General features: G+C 39.5%; 1 protein-coding gene across 1 annotated transcript in view; it reads right to left on the reverse strand.

Annotated features, from left to right (window-relative positions):
- Positions 1–2,801: 2,801 nt before the first annotated feature.
- RSF1 (remodeling and spacing factor 1) overlaps positions 2,802–21,120 on the reverse strand; it is a 58,735-nt gene continuing 40,416 nt past the window's right edge. Inside the window, exons 7-16 of the mRNA XM_050331234.1 lie at positions 20,657–20,854; positions 19,345–19,449; positions 17,537–17,616; positions 15,618–15,672; positions 14,204–14,313; positions 11,149–11,216; positions 9,979–10,186; positions 8,150–8,373; positions 5,857–6,048; positions 2,802–4,094 (exon numbers count right to left, since the gene is read on the reverse strand). Of these exons, the coding sequence (XP_050187191.1) occupies positions 3,520–4,094; positions 5,857–6,048; positions 8,150–8,373; positions 9,979–10,186; positions 11,149–11,216; positions 14,204–14,313; positions 15,618–15,672; positions 17,537–17,616; positions 19,345–19,449; positions 20,657–20,854 (1,815 nt within the window). The 3' untranslated portion in view covers positions 2,802–3,519. The remainder of the gene's footprint in view (positions 4,095–5,856; positions 6,049–8,149; positions 8,374–9,978; positions 10,187–11,148; positions 11,217–14,203; positions 14,314–15,617; positions 15,673–17,536; positions 17,617–19,344; positions 19,450–20,656; positions 20,855–21,120) is intronic.

The raw sequence follows: 21,120 nt of genomic DNA on the forward strand, positions 1-21,120 counted from the left end.
CTCAGGTTTATCAGACTCAACTAGACAAGCACAAGACAGCAACCATGGTGAAACCCAGTTCTTATCACTACCACCCTTCTGCTTTTACTAATGCACCACATTAATGCAGAGTGGAGCTACTAGTGCGCTTTGTGTTGCTGACAGTCACACAAGTCCCATGCAAGAAAGCAAATATCCAGCATCTATGCTGGTGACACAAAAACAGTCCAATCTTCCACTTGATTTATATGTTCTTCCCCTCAACAGTGCTACTTAGGAACTCATTCTTCTCCCAGTCAGTTATACTCAGAAGAGTTTGCAGCTAAAAAAAGATAACACAACCTGTGTTTATTCCACAACCTGTGTGGAATAAACAAGAGTTTGTTGAATAAATGCTTTGTATGTTCAGCTAATAGATGCTTGTTCTAGTACATCTAAATCCATTACATTAAAAAAATCCCTGGCCTTTTTCCCGGTTTCTCATATAGTTTGAGCTTTCTCTAAGCCAAAAGCTACACCTGCAGATCCCTCCTCAAAGACATTTAATTTCTGATCTCACAATGAGTGCAAAAGGGCACAGGAACATAAGGACAGCAGGAAGACGTTTCCACTCTGGTACATTTATGTACTGTAACAGAATGAACCCTCTGTGGCAGTCAGTTGGCCTCATGTTGGAAAATGTCATCTTCCCAAACAGGAGACTGTACACTTTCCATCAAGCAGGAGGCCTTAGAAATGAGAAAAATACATTTTTAAATGGTAATACTTTCCAGGGCATTTTTTGCAGTTTTATCTTGCACACCATTCCCACTACCTAAGGAGGAACTCTAGATCCTGTGGGATGAAGCTGGCTCAGGTACCAAGGGTGACTTCTTAGAAGACAGAAAAATTGTTTTTGAGAAGTGACCTAGAGAAAGTAAAATTTGGTAACAACTGGTCATTTTTAAAATGCGACACTCCTGATGCAAGCTTCAGTGCTCCATTCTGTTTCCTGGTCTTTCCTGCTTTTACATCACACCCTAACTCAGTACTCAAATTTTTTTCCCAACTGGCGTATCCAGTATTGTAACTCTTGTATTTTCCTACATTCACAATTACTTGCTCACTAGGTATTGTACATTCGGGGTTGACTCTACAAGCGAGAATGTTTGCTACAGCACTGATCAGATACTAAAAGACTCCATCAGGCAGCAAAGAAAAATATGGCACTGCCAAAACAAATGAGAAACCATGTGTTGCACACTGTTGCTGCACACGAATCAGTTTGCACTGCAAGTATTAAAAATGCTCAGCAGCTACTACCGTGGACAAGTGGAAGCCGTATGTTCTTACTTGCTCTAAAACACAAGTATATTAGAAATGTAGACGCACTACATTTATGGGTCACCTAAGCAAAGCAAAGCACTACAGTAGCTTAAAACGCTACATATGCTTTTAAGAACTCATTGTAAGTTTCTGTGGCTTTTCACTACCCTGTTTTAATCCTTTAACTGTTAATTGTTAACATCACTAAGGTAGGAAAATATTTAATCTTTGATGAAATTAAATTCTCATTTAGAGAGTGATTTTTGTTTTTTTAAAATCACAAGCTTGCTTAGCACAGCAGATAAAGAGCGAGTTCCATCTTTTTGCATCTTTCTGATCCTAGTTTTTTAGCACGGTATGTGCACTGATAGAACCCAAACGAGTCACGGAGTGGTTCTGATAGACCTCATGGAGAAAGAGGTGGGGGAACAAAACCAAGACTTTAAAGGCCAAAAGGCAGGTAATTTTTGGATCTAGGTATTCTAGAGAGGTATTCAGTAAAGGCCTAATGCCGGTTTTATTACAAGAAAACAGAAGTGCTTAATGACTGACTAGTAAATACAATATAATGGAAGGGAATCAGGTGGGGCAGGAAAGGAGAACTCACTCCTTGGTGGCAGCAGCAGTTTTGGTGCCTCCATTGCCGGCAATGGACATAAACACCAGTCAAAAATCCAAATCTCAGAGCAAAAGGATTAATAGATGTGACCTTTCTGGATTTCAATGTCTGGCAGATCTGTTTGAGCTGTCTGTGTGCTGTAACACGTATATATGCTACAGCCTGCATCTTAATCACAGTAAAGAGAAAACTGAATGCTCTTGATATGCCCCATATTGGTTTGGTTTGGGTTTTTTTCTTCCATTGACTTTTTTTTCCCTTGAATAAAAGCACGTATCACTTCATGCCCGCTCAAGAGTTGGTGAGATGTCTTGGAGTCAAGCGTTTTCTCTCAGAAACACTGCCTTCTTGAAATCAGTTGGTCACACGACAGTTATTAAAATGTAAGAAAATTCTAATGGCCAAAGGCCAACAACTACATTCAAAAACCTGCTAATACATCCAGGCAGATAAGTAAAATCAAAACAAAAACACACATAAAACCCCAGACAGGAAACCTCCAAAAGGAAAACTGTTCCATTTGATTACTTCAATTTGAAGTAGATATTAAGGGCATGAATGGACCAGTCACGGTTTATTTGAAAATCCCTCCATCCTCTGATGCACTGTCACTCTGTGGTCAATGCCGTTTGCACAAACACATTTTGTTCAGAACACTCCGACGGATGGTGAAACTCGCGCGGCCGGGCAGCTACTGCAGGGTTCTTTTGTCTGTAAAAGGTTTGCAGCACTTACAGACTTACTTGACATCCAACTTACAGACTAACTTGACATCGATACGTCCTCCCACTAGACACTGTGCATCGAAGACTATCTGATGAACTGAGCATGAAATCGCTTTAGAGATTCATGGCTAGTGTGTTTTGACTGTCAAAAACTTCATTACAGTACACTTCACTGTACAAACACTTTAAAGGATGTTTATTAGGAAAGTCTGCAAGTCATAATGGATAGCAGAGTTCTTGTTTATGGTACCTTCTTGGCCTCTAATAATTCTGTTTGCCTCCAGTATTAAAATCAAACTGCTTCCATGAAGGTGATTACTAAAATGAGCTATGGTATGTTAACCTACAACTCACAAAATGCGACAGTACAGACATTAATTTTGCTTTTAACTGTCTGTTAAGTTGTAATCTAAGTTGTGAACATTTAAATATAATATATATCTCATATGAAAAAGCTAAAGCACAAGTGCTTCTGCACCACCCCCCTCCCATCCTCCCACCCCTTGAGCCAAACCCACCCCTGTTCTGGTTTGGGCCCTGACTGATTTGGAATGCTTTCTTAGGCCACCCATTTCCACAAATTTGTATGCACTCAGGAAATATAAAGTCAAAAATATACAAATCTCTTGTTGTTATAAGGTTTTTGTGAGTGAAATTACCCAGGACCATGGACTTGGAAGGAGAAGGGGGGGTATGAGAGGGAATTTACAGCAATTAATCTTCAAAGTTCAAAACTGGTCACTTCACAGAAAGACTGCAGGACTGGTGAAATTCTTGCTTCTAGAAAGTGATACTGTAGTGGAGAATTTTCTAGGAAAAATAAAACAGCTTTTAATAACTGGCCCGCTGGTATGAGCTACCGTGGAATAAATTAGCACAAAAATGGAAGTCTTATAACTGTTCACTGTTACAGACGTAATCAACAAGGTCAGTCACTCTCAAAAGTTCATCTTCTTCCTCCTCTGGCCCTACTGCCTCCTGCCCACTCCCTGTCCCGTTGGGCGCCAGGCTGGCACTGGCTGTGCTGTCCTTGGGGGCCTGGGTCTTCTCGCTTGGCTTGCCAATCAAGTTCTCAATGGTTTTCCCTGGGCTCTGTCCGTTGGTGGAAGGCAAGTCCACCAGGCTGTAGTCCAAAGGGCTCTCTACTTTCCCTACGTTATCAAAGTCATCTTCATCGTCGCTTTCTATCCGGTAGCAGTGCTTCTTGGGGTTGTCTTGAGGAGCTTGTGCTGCTGGCAGCTTGTTTGCAGGAGCAGGGGTTTCTGTGTCCTCGTTGGCATTTTCGCAGTTATCTTCCTCATCTGTCTCGATTCGATTCAGCCGTTTGCGGACAGGCTTCCCTTCCTCCTCCTCGTCCTCTCCTTCTTCCTCGGAATAGTCGTCTGTGCTCCGCCGACGCTTTCGAATCAGTCGCTTCGACTCCTTTGTGGATTCATCATCTTCAGAGTTCTTAGATGTGTAGCTCTCTGGAATAAGCAGCAGACTTAGAGCCATTAGCAAATCTTAGTGCAACCTTTACACTTTATTCTTCATCTTTCACACTCACTATCGAGCCATCTCTCTCCCTCACCACACACACTTCCATCTCCTCCATGTTCCCCAACCAAGTCAAAACACTTGCATCCTTTTTACTTCTTAAATAAACTCCTGGAGCAGAAAATACCAACAATTTGTTGATATTCTGTTTTCAATCTCAGCAGTACAGGAGGCTTTGGAGGTAGGTGTGTTCCCCTCTAGAACTGCTAACTCCATGCTGGGAATAACGCAGAAGTGCATCCCTCATCTCACAGCATTTGCTTTATTTACAGCCTGCCAGAAACTGAGAACTCAAATAGTGGCTGCTCTATCATGAACTTCATACACACACACACACGCACACACACACACACACACACACACACAAATATAACTGTTACTATACCCCTGCCACCCCCAAATTATATACAAATTCTTCCCAAGTATATGAATGCTGTCTGTCACCTGAATTTTGCTGCCCTTTAAAGGGAGGCTTTTTTTCTTCTAGAAAACTGGAATATTGCCTACATACTGGACAGCCTTTGCACTGATCTTTGAGGGTTTTGATGAGAAAAGGAGGAGGTTGAAAAATCAAATGGCAAACTTAATTTGTTGTCTCCTTGTGATTTCCATTAGAAATCCATGTGAATTTTCATTTAAAAGGGTACTGTTTAATGTAGGTTGGTAAGAGACTGCCAGCACTCCTCTATATTCAATGTAATCACAATTCTAGTAATGTTTTTAAGTATTTTACAGTATAATGCAGGAACTGTGGGAGAGTGCAGGAATGGTACTTAATGGTGCTGATTTTAATACGCAGAAAGCCAGCACCAAAAATACCTGAGGAAAGGGGATTTCATGAAGAGAAGACGCTGTCAATCAGGCACTGTTCAAAATCACAAGTGCAGGCAGCAAAAAGCCACCATATAGTGGATTCTTGGGAACAGGTTGAATTGAAGTGTATGATCATGTTTTTGAGGAACTACACACACTTGCATCACATACTTGATCACCTCATCTAAGAGGATGCAGCCCTTCCAAAACTGAGGTGCTTGGCCTGTTGAGCGTGGTTTGTTTCCTGAGGAAGCCTGGCATCCCTTGCAACCCACACTGCTCAGCACTCGGAAAGCTGGACCTTAAGGTCTCATGAGGTGTGTGCCCAGAACCCAAGGCACTCAAAGTCAGTGGCTGCTTTTGTAAAAGCTAATTAATTATAAATCAAAAACCAGTCACTCATGGTGTGATTGACATTACTGAGAGGGGCTTCTGCCACACTCAGGACAGATCCTTAAACAGGAGATGGTATAAGTCTAAACCACCAGCACAAACACAGTCAGGGCACCAGAAGCACTACCCTTTATTTTATAAAAGAGAATCTTTAAAGGTTCGTGGGATGGAGCTTTGTGACCTCTTAACAGAGAAGTGGTGAGGCAGTTACATTAGAGCCAGTTTCGGAATCCCATCACTCTGTGCCAGACACAGTAAATGCCGACCTGGAATTCAGGATTAGGGACAATGAAACACTTTTGAGAAGTGACTCAGTTAACAGTGCATCATGAAGTACCAGTGGGCTGTTTCAGAAAGAAACAGATTCTGAGAAACATCAAGGAACTGAAAGACGATTCTCTGAAATCTTCGAGTTATATACAGTTTTCCCTTCATGCTAATGCTGACATATACGAGCTCCTGCAAACACTGCACTGTTTATTTTACCTTCACTATCTGAAGTGGAGAGCCTGCGCTTGTGAACTCTTCTTAACTCCTTCCCGTATCGGACACTTTTCTGTGAGCCATCACTTTCTGAATCTTCCTTATAATTAACTTGTCTCTTCTGATTCCGTCTTGATCTTCTCCTTCTAGTTTCCAGGTAATCATCATCACTGTAATCTGTGTACTCACCACTCTCTGTATAGAACAAAACAGTGATGTGTATTATTCCATCAAAGAAAACTGCTTTACATTAAAAAAATTAGGTAACCTTTAGACCAACACCAATAAAACCATGTGCTCTTCCAGGACAGTCTCAGCCATTGTGTCTCATTAGTCTGGCCCATTCCAGCTCTCCCATTTATTACCAGTGTAGAATTGCTTGATTTTAAAAGCTTCTCACAAACCCTTTTCCTGCCTCCCTCAAACTCCTCCAGAAAGTTTCCTTCCAGTGTTTTTGTTGCCTCATCTCTACTGGTGCCAAAGATGTCTCTACAGTTCCTGACAGTGAAAACAACCCAACTGAATTAAGAGTTGCTGGTGCACATTACCACTGATGGTGCACGTTACCAGTAACACTGGGAAGTCTATTCTTTAAATAAATTGTACTCTACTGTAAGACTTTTAAGAACAGGCAGATGAAAAACCACTGACAAGATGAAACACCAAGATCTGAGTTATAGAATTTAAATTAACAACAAAAATCAGTTTCTCTCAATCACAGGTTTGTTCAAAACAGAAACCATCAACAGAAGAAACTTACCATCAGCCACAGTTCTTCCTCCACCAGTCTACTGCAGCTACTGTCTTCAAAAACTAAATTTATTTACATCAGATGAAAATAGCCTCGAATCAACTTTAGCTGCTTTTCCACTGAGCTATGCCAGAACAATTATCCCAAGATACATTTCTATAAAAGTCTCATACTCTGTTCCTAACTTAGTGATTGACACGAGTCACAGATCAAACTGGCATCCTCTTTACTTCCTAAAATATTAGAGAAAGAATCAGAGCAAGTCAGCAAGAACCACCACTTTCAGACAGAAATTCCATCTCTAGAGACTGAAACCAGAGCTTGCTAACAGGGCACCTGATTTCCTTAGCTCAAAAGTAGCTTAAAGCAGGATCTTGAGGGACAGTAATGATGGTAAAAGAGAGTGGTAACACATGGTTAATGCTATACTTTTAGATATGGATGGAATGATACTGGAATCAATTGATTTTATCCCTGTGTGTCCACCAGGAAACAAAGTTGCTCCTGTACATTACAGAATATATGAACAACCTCTTTATACTTTTGCCAGTATCTTTAAGTAAGAGCTTATGATTAGTGCCATGAATTATTACATAAATCAGCACAGGGAGACAGCAACCACTGCAAGTGCACGTAGCTGCCTTCATCTCTCTGTGCACAAACCCTCCTTTTGGAAACCAGTATTCCAAAGCAACTTACATGGTCATCATCTATATTGTAGAAAGACAGATAAAACACAGAAAGATAACACACACTACAATAAGTTAACACTCCAGTATAGTTAGTATCTTAAATTTACAATAAAAAAAAGTAAAAACAAGTGCTTCTGTACATGGCACTGTGAGTGTCTGTGAGTCAAATGAAGCAGAAACAGTCTTGGGAGAAAGTTGCTGATCATGAAGAGGTTTAAGGTACTATTCTCACACTTCAAACAACGGCAACAGAAAATGAACTGGTTGAAGGACAAGTAGAACAAAGTGAATTATTAGGTTCTTCTGTGATGCAAGAGTCCTCAGGTACTAAAGATTTTAAGGATAATTGTAGGAGAGAGAGAGTCAAGGTGCTATTGTTTGCCTTCAAGTCAACCAGAAAACACAGAATGCCATAAAACTGAAAGTTTTCTTCCACACAAAGTGAAGGAAAATGTTCCTTTCAGAAGCTGTTTCAACAGTGTTCAGAGGGTCTTCTAGTTGCTCTAAAGAAATACACTTTTCCCTCCATTCTTTCCCTACAATCATGTGCTAAACAGGAAGGTACGGCGTAGCTGCAACTATCCACAAAGGTTGCCTTTAGAATCATAGCATAAGCATTCATTTAAACATGTAATTACCTAAAAATGCCAAGAACCTAGTGCTCAATACCAGTTCCCTGCAGAATATTGACAGCAGAACTATTAGCAAAGCACTTTACAGCAAAGATCTGACACATGTGACTTGACCAAAGCAAGTAAATAAGTTGGTGTCAGTTGCAACAGGAAACTGAGATTTCCATTCTTCCTCTCTCCAGTATAGAGTATTTAATATATCTGAGACTGCTTATACTCACCAGACTCTCTGCTTGAATTTTCCTCAGAATCTTCGTCTTCATCATCTTCAGAGTATTTTTTCTTGGCTGTTTTCCTTCGTAACCGCCTGCTTTGCCTCATGGGCCTGGACAGGTGTCGCCTGGATATGCGGGCGCAGAACTCCGAATCACTGTCTTCGTTTGATGGTGGGTCATCTTCGCTTTCATCCAGATTTTCCTCTGATATGACAAACTCATCCTGAGATCTGTTTGAAGAAAAACAGATCAGACAGAACAGACAACAGAGATAGGTACTGAAAACAAAAGACTGAATAGTGCCTGTATTTTACAAGTCAGTGGTAAGTATTCTCTTACAGACAAAAAAAAAAAAAAAAGCACAAATTTTATCATGAGGAGCAAAGACCCAGAGTGAGCAGGCTGCCATCACTGATGTGAGTTTCCAGCTGTATATTTGGGATACAGCTTCACAGTATATGGCATTACACTGCAGATTACAACAGCAGGTGGATATAAAAACTCTGCCAAAGCAGCACCACAAGTGACACTAACATAGGACAGACTCTAGAGTGTTCACGCAGTTCACTGCAATGTAATGTTTGCACAGCAGTAACTGGGGGGGGGAAAAACACCCACCATATTCTAGCAGAGGGGACCTTCCCTTCACAAACCAACCAAACTACGCAATTTCTGAGAATCAGAACATTGTGTCTTAACACAAAACTATTGCTCTTAGGCACCTCACAACCTTAACAGCTCATAACACTCCCATGACTTCAGAAGTGAGCCAAGGATTTTAAAAAAACCATTAAGCACTGAAGGTGCCAGCCACTTGTATTTGTGTTAAATTCCAGTATAACATCCAGAAGGCCCTCAGCAGAGGATGGAGCTGAAAATGCCTGACAACACTTTAATAGATCAATGCACCATTAACTCTGCCAGATTTCCACGTGCTATACTCATTGATTGGAAATTTCCAGCACATGTAGTTCAATTATTCAGGGTGCCACTGAAATGTCCTCACATGGTCACAGGTGAAAAACAAAGCTCAAAATTTGTCTTGTACAATCTGTCTTGTATAGATTTTCCACGCACTTAGTAAATGGACTCAGTGACTGGTGTAAAGCTTTAAATGTTGCTGGTAAAGACCCTACAGCCTCATGCTTTGTCACGTTTCTTCATTGAGCATAAAGTTCATCTAAAATTATCACATTTTTCAGCATCAGGAATTGCACAGACTGAACAAGGAGCAATTTTGTGCAAAATGAGTTTCAGTTAGCCAGAGCAATATTCATTTAGCATTTAAAGCTTCACGTGATACCTATTTGTTTTCTACAGTATAAACCACTTCTTTGGCTGTCTCCCAGGGAGCAGCAATCAAAAACTGATTTCAGAACCTGTCAAGTTCTGTGTGCTCTAAATAAGAACACTGTCCTCTTCCAATTTCTAAAAATAGGAATTTTCAATTAAGGATTTCTGCTCGACGGTCACATCAGCCAGAGAACTGAGCCCACCTGGCTTCTTCACTAATAGAACACTTTAGTGAGGCCTCAAACATCCCAGTACCATTTCCAGATCATGTTTTGCTTAAAATACAGATTGGATGATTTCAGCACATGGATCCAGAGTGCAGTTTTTCCAGTACAATGATGTTCCCCTAGGCCAGAAGGACCCCAAGGCAGGGGGTTTGGAACTAGGTGATCTTTAAGGTCCCTTCTAACCCAAACTGTTCTATCATTCTGTGACTTCTGCTGGCACTGGGAACATCCTCCTGATGATCATTTCAGGGGCACTAGAGAGTCACAGAAGCCTGCAGTGGTCAGTGACTTGTGGAAGTTAAATTGCAGACTTACCCATCACTGATCTTGAATTCATCCTCACTCTCTTCCTCATCCAGATTACTGTCACTATCCAAGTCATTTAGTCGCCGTCGTTTCTTGCGTCGTGCTGCAGCAGCCCTTTGTGGTCGCTTGCTTTCCTTCCTTTCTTCCTCTAGGATTGTGGAAATGTCTTTTCCACGGTGACCTGTGATATTTGACATGTCTTTGCCCCTGCCAATGCCTGAATTCAGTGACACAAAAGGGTAAAAAAGAGCAGGTTTACTTTCTTGTTTAACTTTCTAAAGATCTTTCTTACATGCTTCAGCTTTTACAGAAGATAAGCAGAGTATTTTTTTTGTCAAGCAAGGTTCTGTCCAGAGTCTTGTTGCTGACACACAAAGCCCAGCTGTGGCTGCTTGGAAATACTGAGATCCATGCAGAGGGTTGAGACTTGGTTACATTTATCGTATGGGCCTTGTGTTACACACCCACAGAGACCTGATTTTCAGATTGTCTGTGTACATCCATGAGCTGCTGAAACCTGGTGTCTGTAGGGAGACACCACAGGCCAAACAACTGAGGGACAATGTTTCATGGCTGCTTTCTCCAGGCAAGTTAAGGTGATGCAGAAGCACAAACCCACCTCCAACCTCTCAGATAGTGCTGAAGATCTCTCTTTTGGTCCCTTGTGTTGCCCTAACAGGCAACAAAGAATAGAATTTCATTTTATTAATGCCCAACTGAGAAGTGCTTACAGAGATGGATGAATATTGTTAAGACAACTTTGTACACCCCATCTTTATGGGGTCCAACTGCACATTTATAAGTCAATTTATAAGACCTATTTTTACAGGGGATGAATGTCAATAGCACTGCTGCCATTCCAATCTCAAATCCAAACCCTAGCAAAATAATTTTTAGAGTTTTCTTGTCATGTTTATTCATCATTGCATATATCAAAACACGTACAAGCTGAATTTAACTATCAAGGCTAAATACTTTCTGACAACTTTTGGCATCCTGGGATGGTCATTCCATGGAAATTATTTAGTTCACTTCCAAAAATACAGCAGCAAAAAAATCTCTATAAACTACAAAGTTTAAGGGGAAGGATTATATTTGTTGCTTCTCATATCAAAATCAATTCAGTCTCAGTTTTCTTATCACCACTGCAATGTGAAACAAGTAATATCAGAAACATACCTCCTCCATCAGCTTCCTTGATATCATCTTCAATTGCCTCATCAATTGCCTCATCAAATTCATCAAACCTAAAAATAACAGCTTTCATTTACCACTTTGAAGTGAACTCTAATTATATATATTACGAAAACATATCTCACAATCTAAAGAAATAACACTGCTTTAAGAAATCACACTGCACAGACAGTGGTCTGGATATATAATAAAATAACTAAGATAATGGGCCAGATTATTAATAAAATAGTGTTTTTTAAAAGGTGTGTTTCTTGTTTCTATTTGCTAGCAGATTATTTACCATTGCCAGGCTATATTACTGTTGATTTAGGTGAACAGAAATCTCCTTTCATTTACACGACATATTCCTGAATTAAACAATATATGATCTGAAAGCTCTTCTTTAACACAGTTTCAGTGGCATTTTTCAGGCAAAGCACTAGTAATTTTTTCCACACGTTTTATCAGATGACCTATGTTCTACCAATCTTCAAAACAGACTTTCTGAGAAGCACCTATTAAGGTCAAGGTAAAACTATTCATTCTGTCTACATTTTCCTTCAAAACTCATTTCACATAGCTGCTTTCTCCTCTTACAGCTCACAGTACTCATACTTTGTGGATCTGCAACATCCTAAGCTGAACAGATAAAACAAAACATATTGTACTCAGTTCCTTGTAATTCTGTACAAATAACCTGTAATGCAATGTTACATAACTAAAAAGGACAAACAAAAGCACAATATTTGAGTTTGTCCTCCAGCAGCTTTTATAAAACTGCATAAATCTCTGCACCCTGAGTTAACTCATTTAAAAGGAACAGCAAATGGAGGAAAAAGGATGCAATTCTTTCAAACAGACAACCTCAGCTTGTGTCTTCAGTTATGAATTCAAATTCCATAAAAAGAGATTGTTACCTGTTCCACCAAATAGGTGCCTTGAGCACCATCATGCAAAAGTACAAAATTTATTAACTATATAGGAAATAATCAGGATTATCATATAGGAAAATAATTTAGATGCAAGTTTTTCTTCTCATTTTTTAAAAAGTAAAATTTTTTTGCTTTTTTTTGGTACAAACCACTAACAATTGGACAATACATTCATTAAGATTCCATTTCTCAGTCATGCTAGAAAGATTACAGTGGTATTTATCTTGATCCTCCATAGGAACCTCCAGCAGAACAAGGAAAGAATAATCTCATACTCTGTATTCCAATAGTAAGCATAAAACACTTCCTCCTTTAAAAATGAGGTGATGGACTTCTGATATCTTTATATTCCCTCAGAACAACTGCATGTCACATTCAAAGCAGCTTTACCCAGCAAGGAAATAACTCTGAAATTATTCCATCAATGAGATTAGTTCCACACTACTCAAACCCTATTTTCCCTCCACAAAGCTACATAAAAAACCCGTAAAATCCCACCTCTTTAAAATGTGAGAAATCACTTAACACTGTCACATCACTGCTAACAAATAACCTGAGCTCAGCCACGAGCTGACAGCTGCTTGTCCATTTAGTGTAATGGAACATAATTTCTTCTGCTGCTGCTTTATTCGTGGTGCAGGTTTTGCTAACTTGCTCACAGGAGGACTCAAGAGATGACTTGGGTGATACCAAGGGATTACAGATCTTTAGAGAACCAGGATGCTCCACAATATGGATTTGTTTGTAAGTGGAATAAGGCATTTAGCATTTATTTTCCCCTGCTGAGGGAAAGCACACACAACTCTCAGTGATGCCAGTGGGACTGCACTGAGGACATATAAATTTGACACACTGACACATGCAATATTTTCACCTGCTCCAAGTTATGTGTAAGATGTAGTCTGTAAGAAAAACTCTTATTGTTTTGTATCAGTAGATTGATTTTCCCAGAAAAACATTACTTCCAATAAAAATTATTGTCTTTGCACAACGTGGGTCCTGCTGCAGTAGTGCCACGTACCCTATAGGTATGGGGTTTTTTCTCCTGGTCAGATGCTGCATGACCTGTCATTATTATAACAGCAAATCTATATAATCCTGCCTGTAGCATAATGTTCCTTACAGGAATACTTAATTTCTCATAGCAGCAATGGCATTTTCATTAGTGTGACTTCTGCTGTTCATTTAAAAAGTTACCAAAAATCAACAGCTAAGCAAGGTCAGGTCAAGTTTTCTGGCCAGGCTGGAATGGCTCTCCTCAGCAGCAAAACCAGAGTAAGTTCAACGATGGTTATTGTTGGAAGGCTTATTGTTCCAATATTGTAATGTTTTCATTTTTGATGATAAAGGTCTACACTGAGTAAGTACTGGAAAGTATTTTTTAAATCTTCCTAATGCATCTGGGACAAAAAACCAAAAGCTCTCAGGCAACCAGTTCTTTTCTAATCCAAAGGGCATCTCACTTGCCTGGTGGGCTGAAGAAGATACAGAGTGTTTCAAAGTATTATTTAGAAATATAAAAATAATATTGGTAATATGTTGAGAACAAAAGACAATAAGATCATGCTGAATTTTGGAAACTTTAGGTAACCTGTTCTACTTTCAAAATGCACAGAGTTTAAATATCTTGGTATTTTCATTTACTAATTGCATTTTTATCACAATTTCCCTGAAGAGTTACAGACCATTTTTAGATACACTGTCTCATAATTACATTTTAAGGTTCATGCCCCTTTCATGTAAAGAATGTGTAAGGTGGGGAGGGGTAAGAGAGCAAGGAATTGAAGGCCTTTAGACACAAGCATAAATCTCCTCTGCAAGAGAAAGAAGAGGTTTGATTCACCTGCTTTACTTCACTCCAGAAACTGCAGTAACGCCAAGACCTTCTCCAGTACTCCTGAACAAAGTACCATACACATTTTTATTTTTTTCATGCATCATCCCTTCACTATACCACCTCATGCTGTCACAACCACCAAGCATAACTAGTATTCAGAGGAAAGAACAAAGACACTTTAGTTGGACTTTTCTTTTACATGTAAAAGTGTGTGTGAGAAGTGGTGGGATGACTCAGAAAGAAAGCACCTCTATGACTTTTGCTGTACGAGCCATTTAAACAAGCTGCTGACCTGTAGCTTATGCACTTTCGAGTTCTGGTAGATCTCCTTTCAAGCAGTTTTGATTTGGGTTTTTTGGAATCTTTCTTCTTTTCTTCCTGACCTTCAGGTATTTCTGGCTCCTGTTCAGGTAAGACAGAAGTGTCAAAAAGAAGTATCTCCCCTCTCCCTTTGCACTCATTATGACTGAACTCATGTGATTCAGATATTCATACCATCTAGAAAGCTCATATGCCCAACACAGCACATTTTGGTTTCTACTATAATAACTTGTTAAAGCAGTCCAAGTGAACACTTGCACATCTCACCCTTACTGGGTACATAACTTCCCAAACACAGAGTTTAAAGGTTCAGCCTACTGTATCACTGTGCTCACACCGCAATGCTGAGACTGTGCCTTGGGTGACACTCCCAGGACTAGTCAATGTGTCAGATGAGCAAACTGTGGCCCAGCATTTCTATGTACTGAGCATAGGGACACCTCTACGTGGTACAGTTTCAATAAGGTTCCATGCAGGTTAGTTTTATTATACTGTTTCCAAATTATTAATTTAAAAGAAAAATAATCCACCCCCAGTCTTTATTTTTCAAATATTTTCTCCCAACCATAGACTCTTTTGCAAGTTTGTAAAAATCTGTTATCATTTTTCTGTTATCCAGAGACAGGGAGAGAAAGCTGGCCTTGTTACAGTCAGGCAGAGTGGAAAGTCTATGTTTAAAACAAACTAAAGTTTCATTTTAAACTGCACAGAGCAGATTATATCATTCTGGATGAAGGCATTTGGCTAAGACTTCAAGAGAATTGCTTCAAAATGTATTTAAGAAGTATTTAAGCCTGTTCTCAATGTGAATAAAAGCATTTTTCCTCTTCTGTCAAGAGAAACCATATAAAAGCATCTGTTAATGAAACACTAAATGTTTATAGCTTATAATCATATGTGACTTTAAAATCCATTTGCTGAAGGCAAATGCCCTGCTGCTAAGAGATACTATATACTCCCCCTGAATTATAAGCCAGAAGTGTTTGTTTCCATCCATTCCAAAGGAAAGCTATGACCATTAGCTCAAAGCTAGATAACTATATAGCAGACACCACAGTTAAATAACTGAATCCCACCTTTATAAAGTACTGAATATTGGAGCACTCAACTCAAACCCCAGTTGTAATGGGCAGGGAGGCGATTCTGAGATTGCTCACTGACAGAGGACTCTGTGTGGCATCAGTTGGCTCTAATAAACACCATAAAGCTCCCATGGTTTCTCTGCTATATTCAGTCTAAAAGGGTCTAGAATTATTTCTAACCTGCATAGAGATTGATTTTTCTTTCAAAGATGCTACCAGCTCTTCTGACACACCACTGAGAAACTTCTTCCCTGAGCAGTTTGGAAAATAAAACCATGATACAACACAGAGGCAGTAACTTACCTGAGGTGGAATGATGTTCTCGATACTGATACCCACATACACCAATCGCTCTTTTCTTTAGGAGAGAAAAGAAGTGAAAATAAGCTTACAGAAAGACTGCACATATCTAAAATAATGCTGTAGTTAGCACTGTTTGAAGCTCTTACTATCACTAGGGAGAAACATCCCAAGAGGATGTTCCAAGTGAAAAGAGTTGTTTTAGTTGGGATTATGTCCTAATTCTCATATGATTGCATTTTCCTGCATATATAATGTAAGAGATTTCCAAAGAGTTCTGACAATCAACAGTACTGAAGATTGTGGGCACCACAGAAATGATTGAATTTGGGGTGTAAAAAGCAAGTAAAACCCAAGTGAAAAATATTAACATTACAAAGATTATGTTGTCAGATCCATAAGTACCACCAATCTTGGAGGTGCTGACTGATAAAACAGGAATTCAAATCACACCTGGAAAATCATGTAAAGACAGGATATGATCCAAAAACGGTAAGTGCCAGATCTTAGATCTGAGCAGGAACAACTAACTGGTTCAAAGAATCTATTAAGTAGACAGATCCATAATGACAGAGTTGGATTTCTTCTCTTTGCCGAAAAGACACCACATATTGTGAGTTTTCAGAAACACCACATTCAAGTATTTTTGTGCTCCAAACAACCAACCTGTTTTAACTTGTACATTGAGCTGTTATAAAGACTGTAATTTCCTCTAACATTATGATTCTTCAGCCTTTTCACCTTATTATTTGCTAAAATACATCATCAAGAAGTTGGAAGGTTTCAATATTCAACTATTGTATTGAAGTGTCCAGTATAACCCATGCTCATTTCTCTTTTTAAGAAACTTTACAAAAATCATTAAAAAATAAAACCTCAGTTTTATGATATACAACATAACACATCATTTGGTATGAGGATCAAATTGCAAAATGGTTGTTAGACATCTGTTTCAGACACTGAAAACTGCTATGATACCAACTGTATGCTCTCTTGTTACTGTTAGATCACTGTGTTTTTATGCAACACTGGTGATTTCCAGAAAGCAGGACAAACTGGAAAAAGCTTGCATTTAATGTAATTTTTGCCAGCAGAATGTTTACCAAAGTAGGACCAAAAATATTGTTCACTAGTTATGAGCATTCCCACCATAAAGCAAAGCAGCAGACACAGTTCCTGTGTGTCCTGTACTACTGCACAGATGGAGCCTGTGTGTAAGCTGAGCTCACTCATAAAAATAGCTAATAGTTTCACTCCCAAAGCTACAAATTCAGCAGAATTGGCAAGCCATGGATAATTTTACCACAGTATGATCCAGATACACGCTGAGCAGAAGTAGCGACATTAGAAACAGTTGGTACCTGATCTGTCACTATCGTTGTTGCTGCTGCAACAGCAATAACAAACAGATTTGAAGGAAGCTTGAAAGTAGACACAGATTGTGCTTTGCTCTTCCCAGCACTGACTCACTACATCCCATGTCATATTACTTTCTATAAAAGGGTGTCACCTTCTGCTGAAATTTGCCTTTTAAGATAAAATTCATGCAAAATTTTGTTTAATAATGCATACAGATGTTATTAAATTCTGCAAAATACTCAATATATGTCCTAAAAGGTATAAATAATGCAGACTGTGTTTTATGTTCCTCCTTTTCAGGTCTGAAAACTGCATATAGGATGTTCAAAATATTAAGGCTGTTGTTCCTAAATGCAGTAAATCCGTCTGCATTTAGCCTTTGGTATTGGCAGGGGTGGACACAAAATTTCATTCAAAGCTGTAACTTCACTGGCTCACTGCACTACACCAATTGTATAATCTTGTAAATTTGGCAAAGTTTAACAGAATCTAAAGCAACAAGACTTGAACCCCACACTGATGTGGATGACTTTTGGAGAAAAGTCAGTACCAAACAATAGTACCTGCGTTCTGCACGTTCCTTCTTTTTTAAGACAACATCCAGATCTTGTAATTGTTCTTCTAATTTCTCACAGAGTAATTTCTAAAGGAAGGAAACACAGTGTTAGTTTCTTTCATAAGCAACTATTTTGACATTGAAATAATGTTCAGACACTTCATTTGCTATGTCTGCATTTGCCTGGAAAGAAGTGTGAGTGCCTTGCTACACTGGAGGCTCCTCTTCAGTGAACAAGGCTTTACAATAAAGAGTGTCTTCCTAAAACACATGTGCTTCACCATCAAGGCCAGGCTGGATGGGGCTTGGAGCAATCGGGTCTAATGGAAGGTGTACCTATCCATGGCAGTGGGGTTGGAAGTAGATAATCTTTAAGGTCCTTTCCAAACCAAATCATTCCATGTTTCTATGAACTGGAATAGAGATGTATCCTCCCAGTAACTAGTATTCAATGTAGGAAGCAGTGTGCATTAAGTGATATAAATGATGTAAAAGTAGCACGTTTTTGTTGGTATTTACAACTTGGTCTCAAAGAAATTTGAGGATTGCACAGACATACGTCATATGCACACACAAAGCTGAGTGCATACACAGAGTGAATTCTGTTTGTCCCTTATCTTAATCTTTGGAGAACACATGACTTTGTGGACAGTGCAGCATAAAGCAGAGCGACACTTCAGAATCATTTTCTTATCAAATGTTCCATATTTTAGAACAATACTTAATACTCAAGAAGGCATATAAAAACCTACTTTTAATGGATAAACTGCACCTTATTCCATGTTAATGCCCTCATTATACTATTTCCAGGGAAGATCTTCACCCTTTTACAAATCTGTCATTTTTCATATTAAAGAGTACCTAACATCAACAGAGCAAGGAGTTGATGCTCTAACTACAACTGTAGAGAAAGAATTCTTACATATTCAAGATCATCAGTACTTAAAAATACTCCTCAGAAGACATAACTAAAAATCAATGACAGAGTCACATCATGTCATGCCCAATGTCACTAGCTTATTGTAGGGTAACAGCTCTTTTGGCAAAGAATTTCTCTAAAAGCAAGGAAAGGGGTTGGGATCAGGCAGATTATTCTGAAGATGTGCATGAGTGGTTTCCCATTAATTTAACAAGAACAGTGTCACACACACTCTGCTTATCCTCCCATGTACCCTCCCTGCAAATCTTGCTACTTTGGATGTACATTAAACCAAACTGGACACATGCCCAGATATTTTTTTTGGCAGAAGCAGCTTCCAACCTTGACAAGTGTTCATACTTATCTATTACCTGACAAGAACAACCCTGGCTTTCCCAGCAGAAGTGAACTATATTGAGACTCATTTGAAATAGCAGCTTTCTGTAACCAGCTTGCTGAGCAAATGTCTCTGAAAAACAAATAGTACTTCAGAAACAGCTGCTTGCTCTGGCTACTGATCCATCCCTCACTGTCTACTGCTTCTGCCTCCAGGATGAAGATGTTTATTTTGGGAAAAATTAAGGCATTCTTCTTTAATACTATACTAGTCTTGAGGTGGTTTAACCAGAGATGGGAGATAATCGGTGTGGCTGAAGATTCCAATCTACAAGCCAGCAACACACACTAGCAGAAAAGAGAAAAGAAAACCAGGTCACAAAACTCAGTTTTACTAATGGACAGGAGGGAACATCAGCAGTCCTACCACTGATCCCAGTCTATCTGGGATAGAACAGAAAAAAAAGATCATAGAAAGAACTTGTTAAGAGTCCAAGCAAGTCTCCACAACCACAAGCAAAGCTGTAAAGGAGAAGAGTGAAGTCACACAGGAACCTTACATGCTGGCAAGGGGGGCAGAACCACTCTCCATCAGGGATTATCATCAACGGAGGGCGAAGGCAGGCTGTGTGGTATCCACTGTCACAAGAGTCACACAACAAAATCTGTGGAAATACATCATGAGTATCTTTCGGCATTCACAACAAGTAACAAGCTCCAGAACTGTTTCCCCAGCCAACAAAGAAGTGCTTCGTACTTTGGACTGTGCCAAAACAAACAAACAAAAAACCACCCCGTACCGTGTTTCCAGGACCAAGAGTGAATTTTATGGGGAAGTTCATGTATCATGATTTTCCATTTTAACACCAGATTTCCTCTTACTATGCCTTCTCAGTACTTAGTACTACTGGGCTACATAGACTGTGTGCCCTTAGTGTAGAACCTGGTAACACTTTCCAGATCCTAGACTAAGTGGAAAACTCCATCTGAACAAGATGGGGTATGAACTGTTTTCCTTGTGCACTCATATCCTTGTGCAGGAGACCTGGCTTTTTTCCTCAGTCAGGATGATTTTATGAACTGGAGAGTAGGGACAGAGCCTTACAAGCTCTTAGGGGCATCCAGAACTAGGCAACTATTAGAGTTCATACTTAGTTGGGTAAAATTCGAGATATCCCTTTCCATAAAACTGAGGAACAAAGCTCGCATAACCTGTGTGTGTATTTACTGAAATATTTATCTCTAACATTCTAAAGGTCAAACTTTGCCTCAGCTGTGCCAGGGTATCTGTCACACATCCTAGAGTAGGCTTACTTTGTGGATTCATACCAGGACTGCACATGATGGTTTCCCAGATAAACAGGAACCTATGATATGTACCACAGATGAACAGGAACCATAACCATGAGAAATAGTAAAAGCTCACTGTGCTCTTTCTGTCTGGGATTTTGCTGTACTCAGTCCTCACGGTGATGTGCAGCTACATCCAATGAGGATGACCATAGCTGTGGCCATGTCATGTGACACTGGAAAGCAGACATGACACTGTTGGGGTTCTTTTTAATGCTGTCTCCTCTGTATTTATTGCAATTGCAGGCATAACCTCAAAGCCTCACCCAGATTAATTCTCAATGGGCTTAATTGTGTTAATACCTCATAAAAGATATTTTTGTGGTGGTAAACAGAAAAAATAACTTACTTCCCTCCTTATCAAAGCTATATTCACCTATTTTTGTGAGTTTACAGCTAAAACCTAAAAAGTTACTCTCCTACGTACAGCCATCCCAAAGGCTGATGTGCCCTCAGACACCACCAAAGCCAATCCACCAAGTCTGACAAAACAGCCCACAGAAGCTTTCCCCAAAAACTTACCAGCTCGGGGTGATTGGGAAGGCCACACTTCTTGCAGGGCTCATCGTCATCAGCAGGTGCAACTTCTTCTTCCTCCTCTTCTTCCTCTTCTTCCTCCTCATCAGAGTTTTTTTCGCTCTCTGAGTCCTCGCTTTCTTCATTACTTGAGTATTTCCACCTGCCACGTGTTCGTGTACCTGTCCACCGAACTTTGCTTTTCTATAAGAGACACCATTTCAAAGAAAAAATAGGAAAGAAGCTCAGAAGAGTTTCTTCCCAGATCTTAAAAAATATTTGTCTCTAGAGTAAAGTGATTCATTTCAGTCAGAGCAGCTGCAGTAAATTTACAGCAGAGCATTTCAATGAACAGATTCTCTTTCCAAGATCCTTAAAATGCAACAGGATAAAGGGAGAAAAAAATTGCATCTATGTACAGAAAGAAACTTTCAAGTGAGATTTAAAAGAAGGAAGACAATTTTTTTTCA

Source organism: Myiozetetes cayanensis, unplaced genomic scaffold, assembly GCF_022539395.1.
Source record: "Myiozetetes cayanensis isolate MyiCay16 unplaced genomic scaffold, myiCay2020 scf5-8, whole genome shotgun sequence".
Classification (NCBI taxonomy): Eukaryota; Metazoa; Chordata; class Aves; order Passeriformes; family Tyrannidae; genus Myiozetetes; species Myiozetetes cayanensis.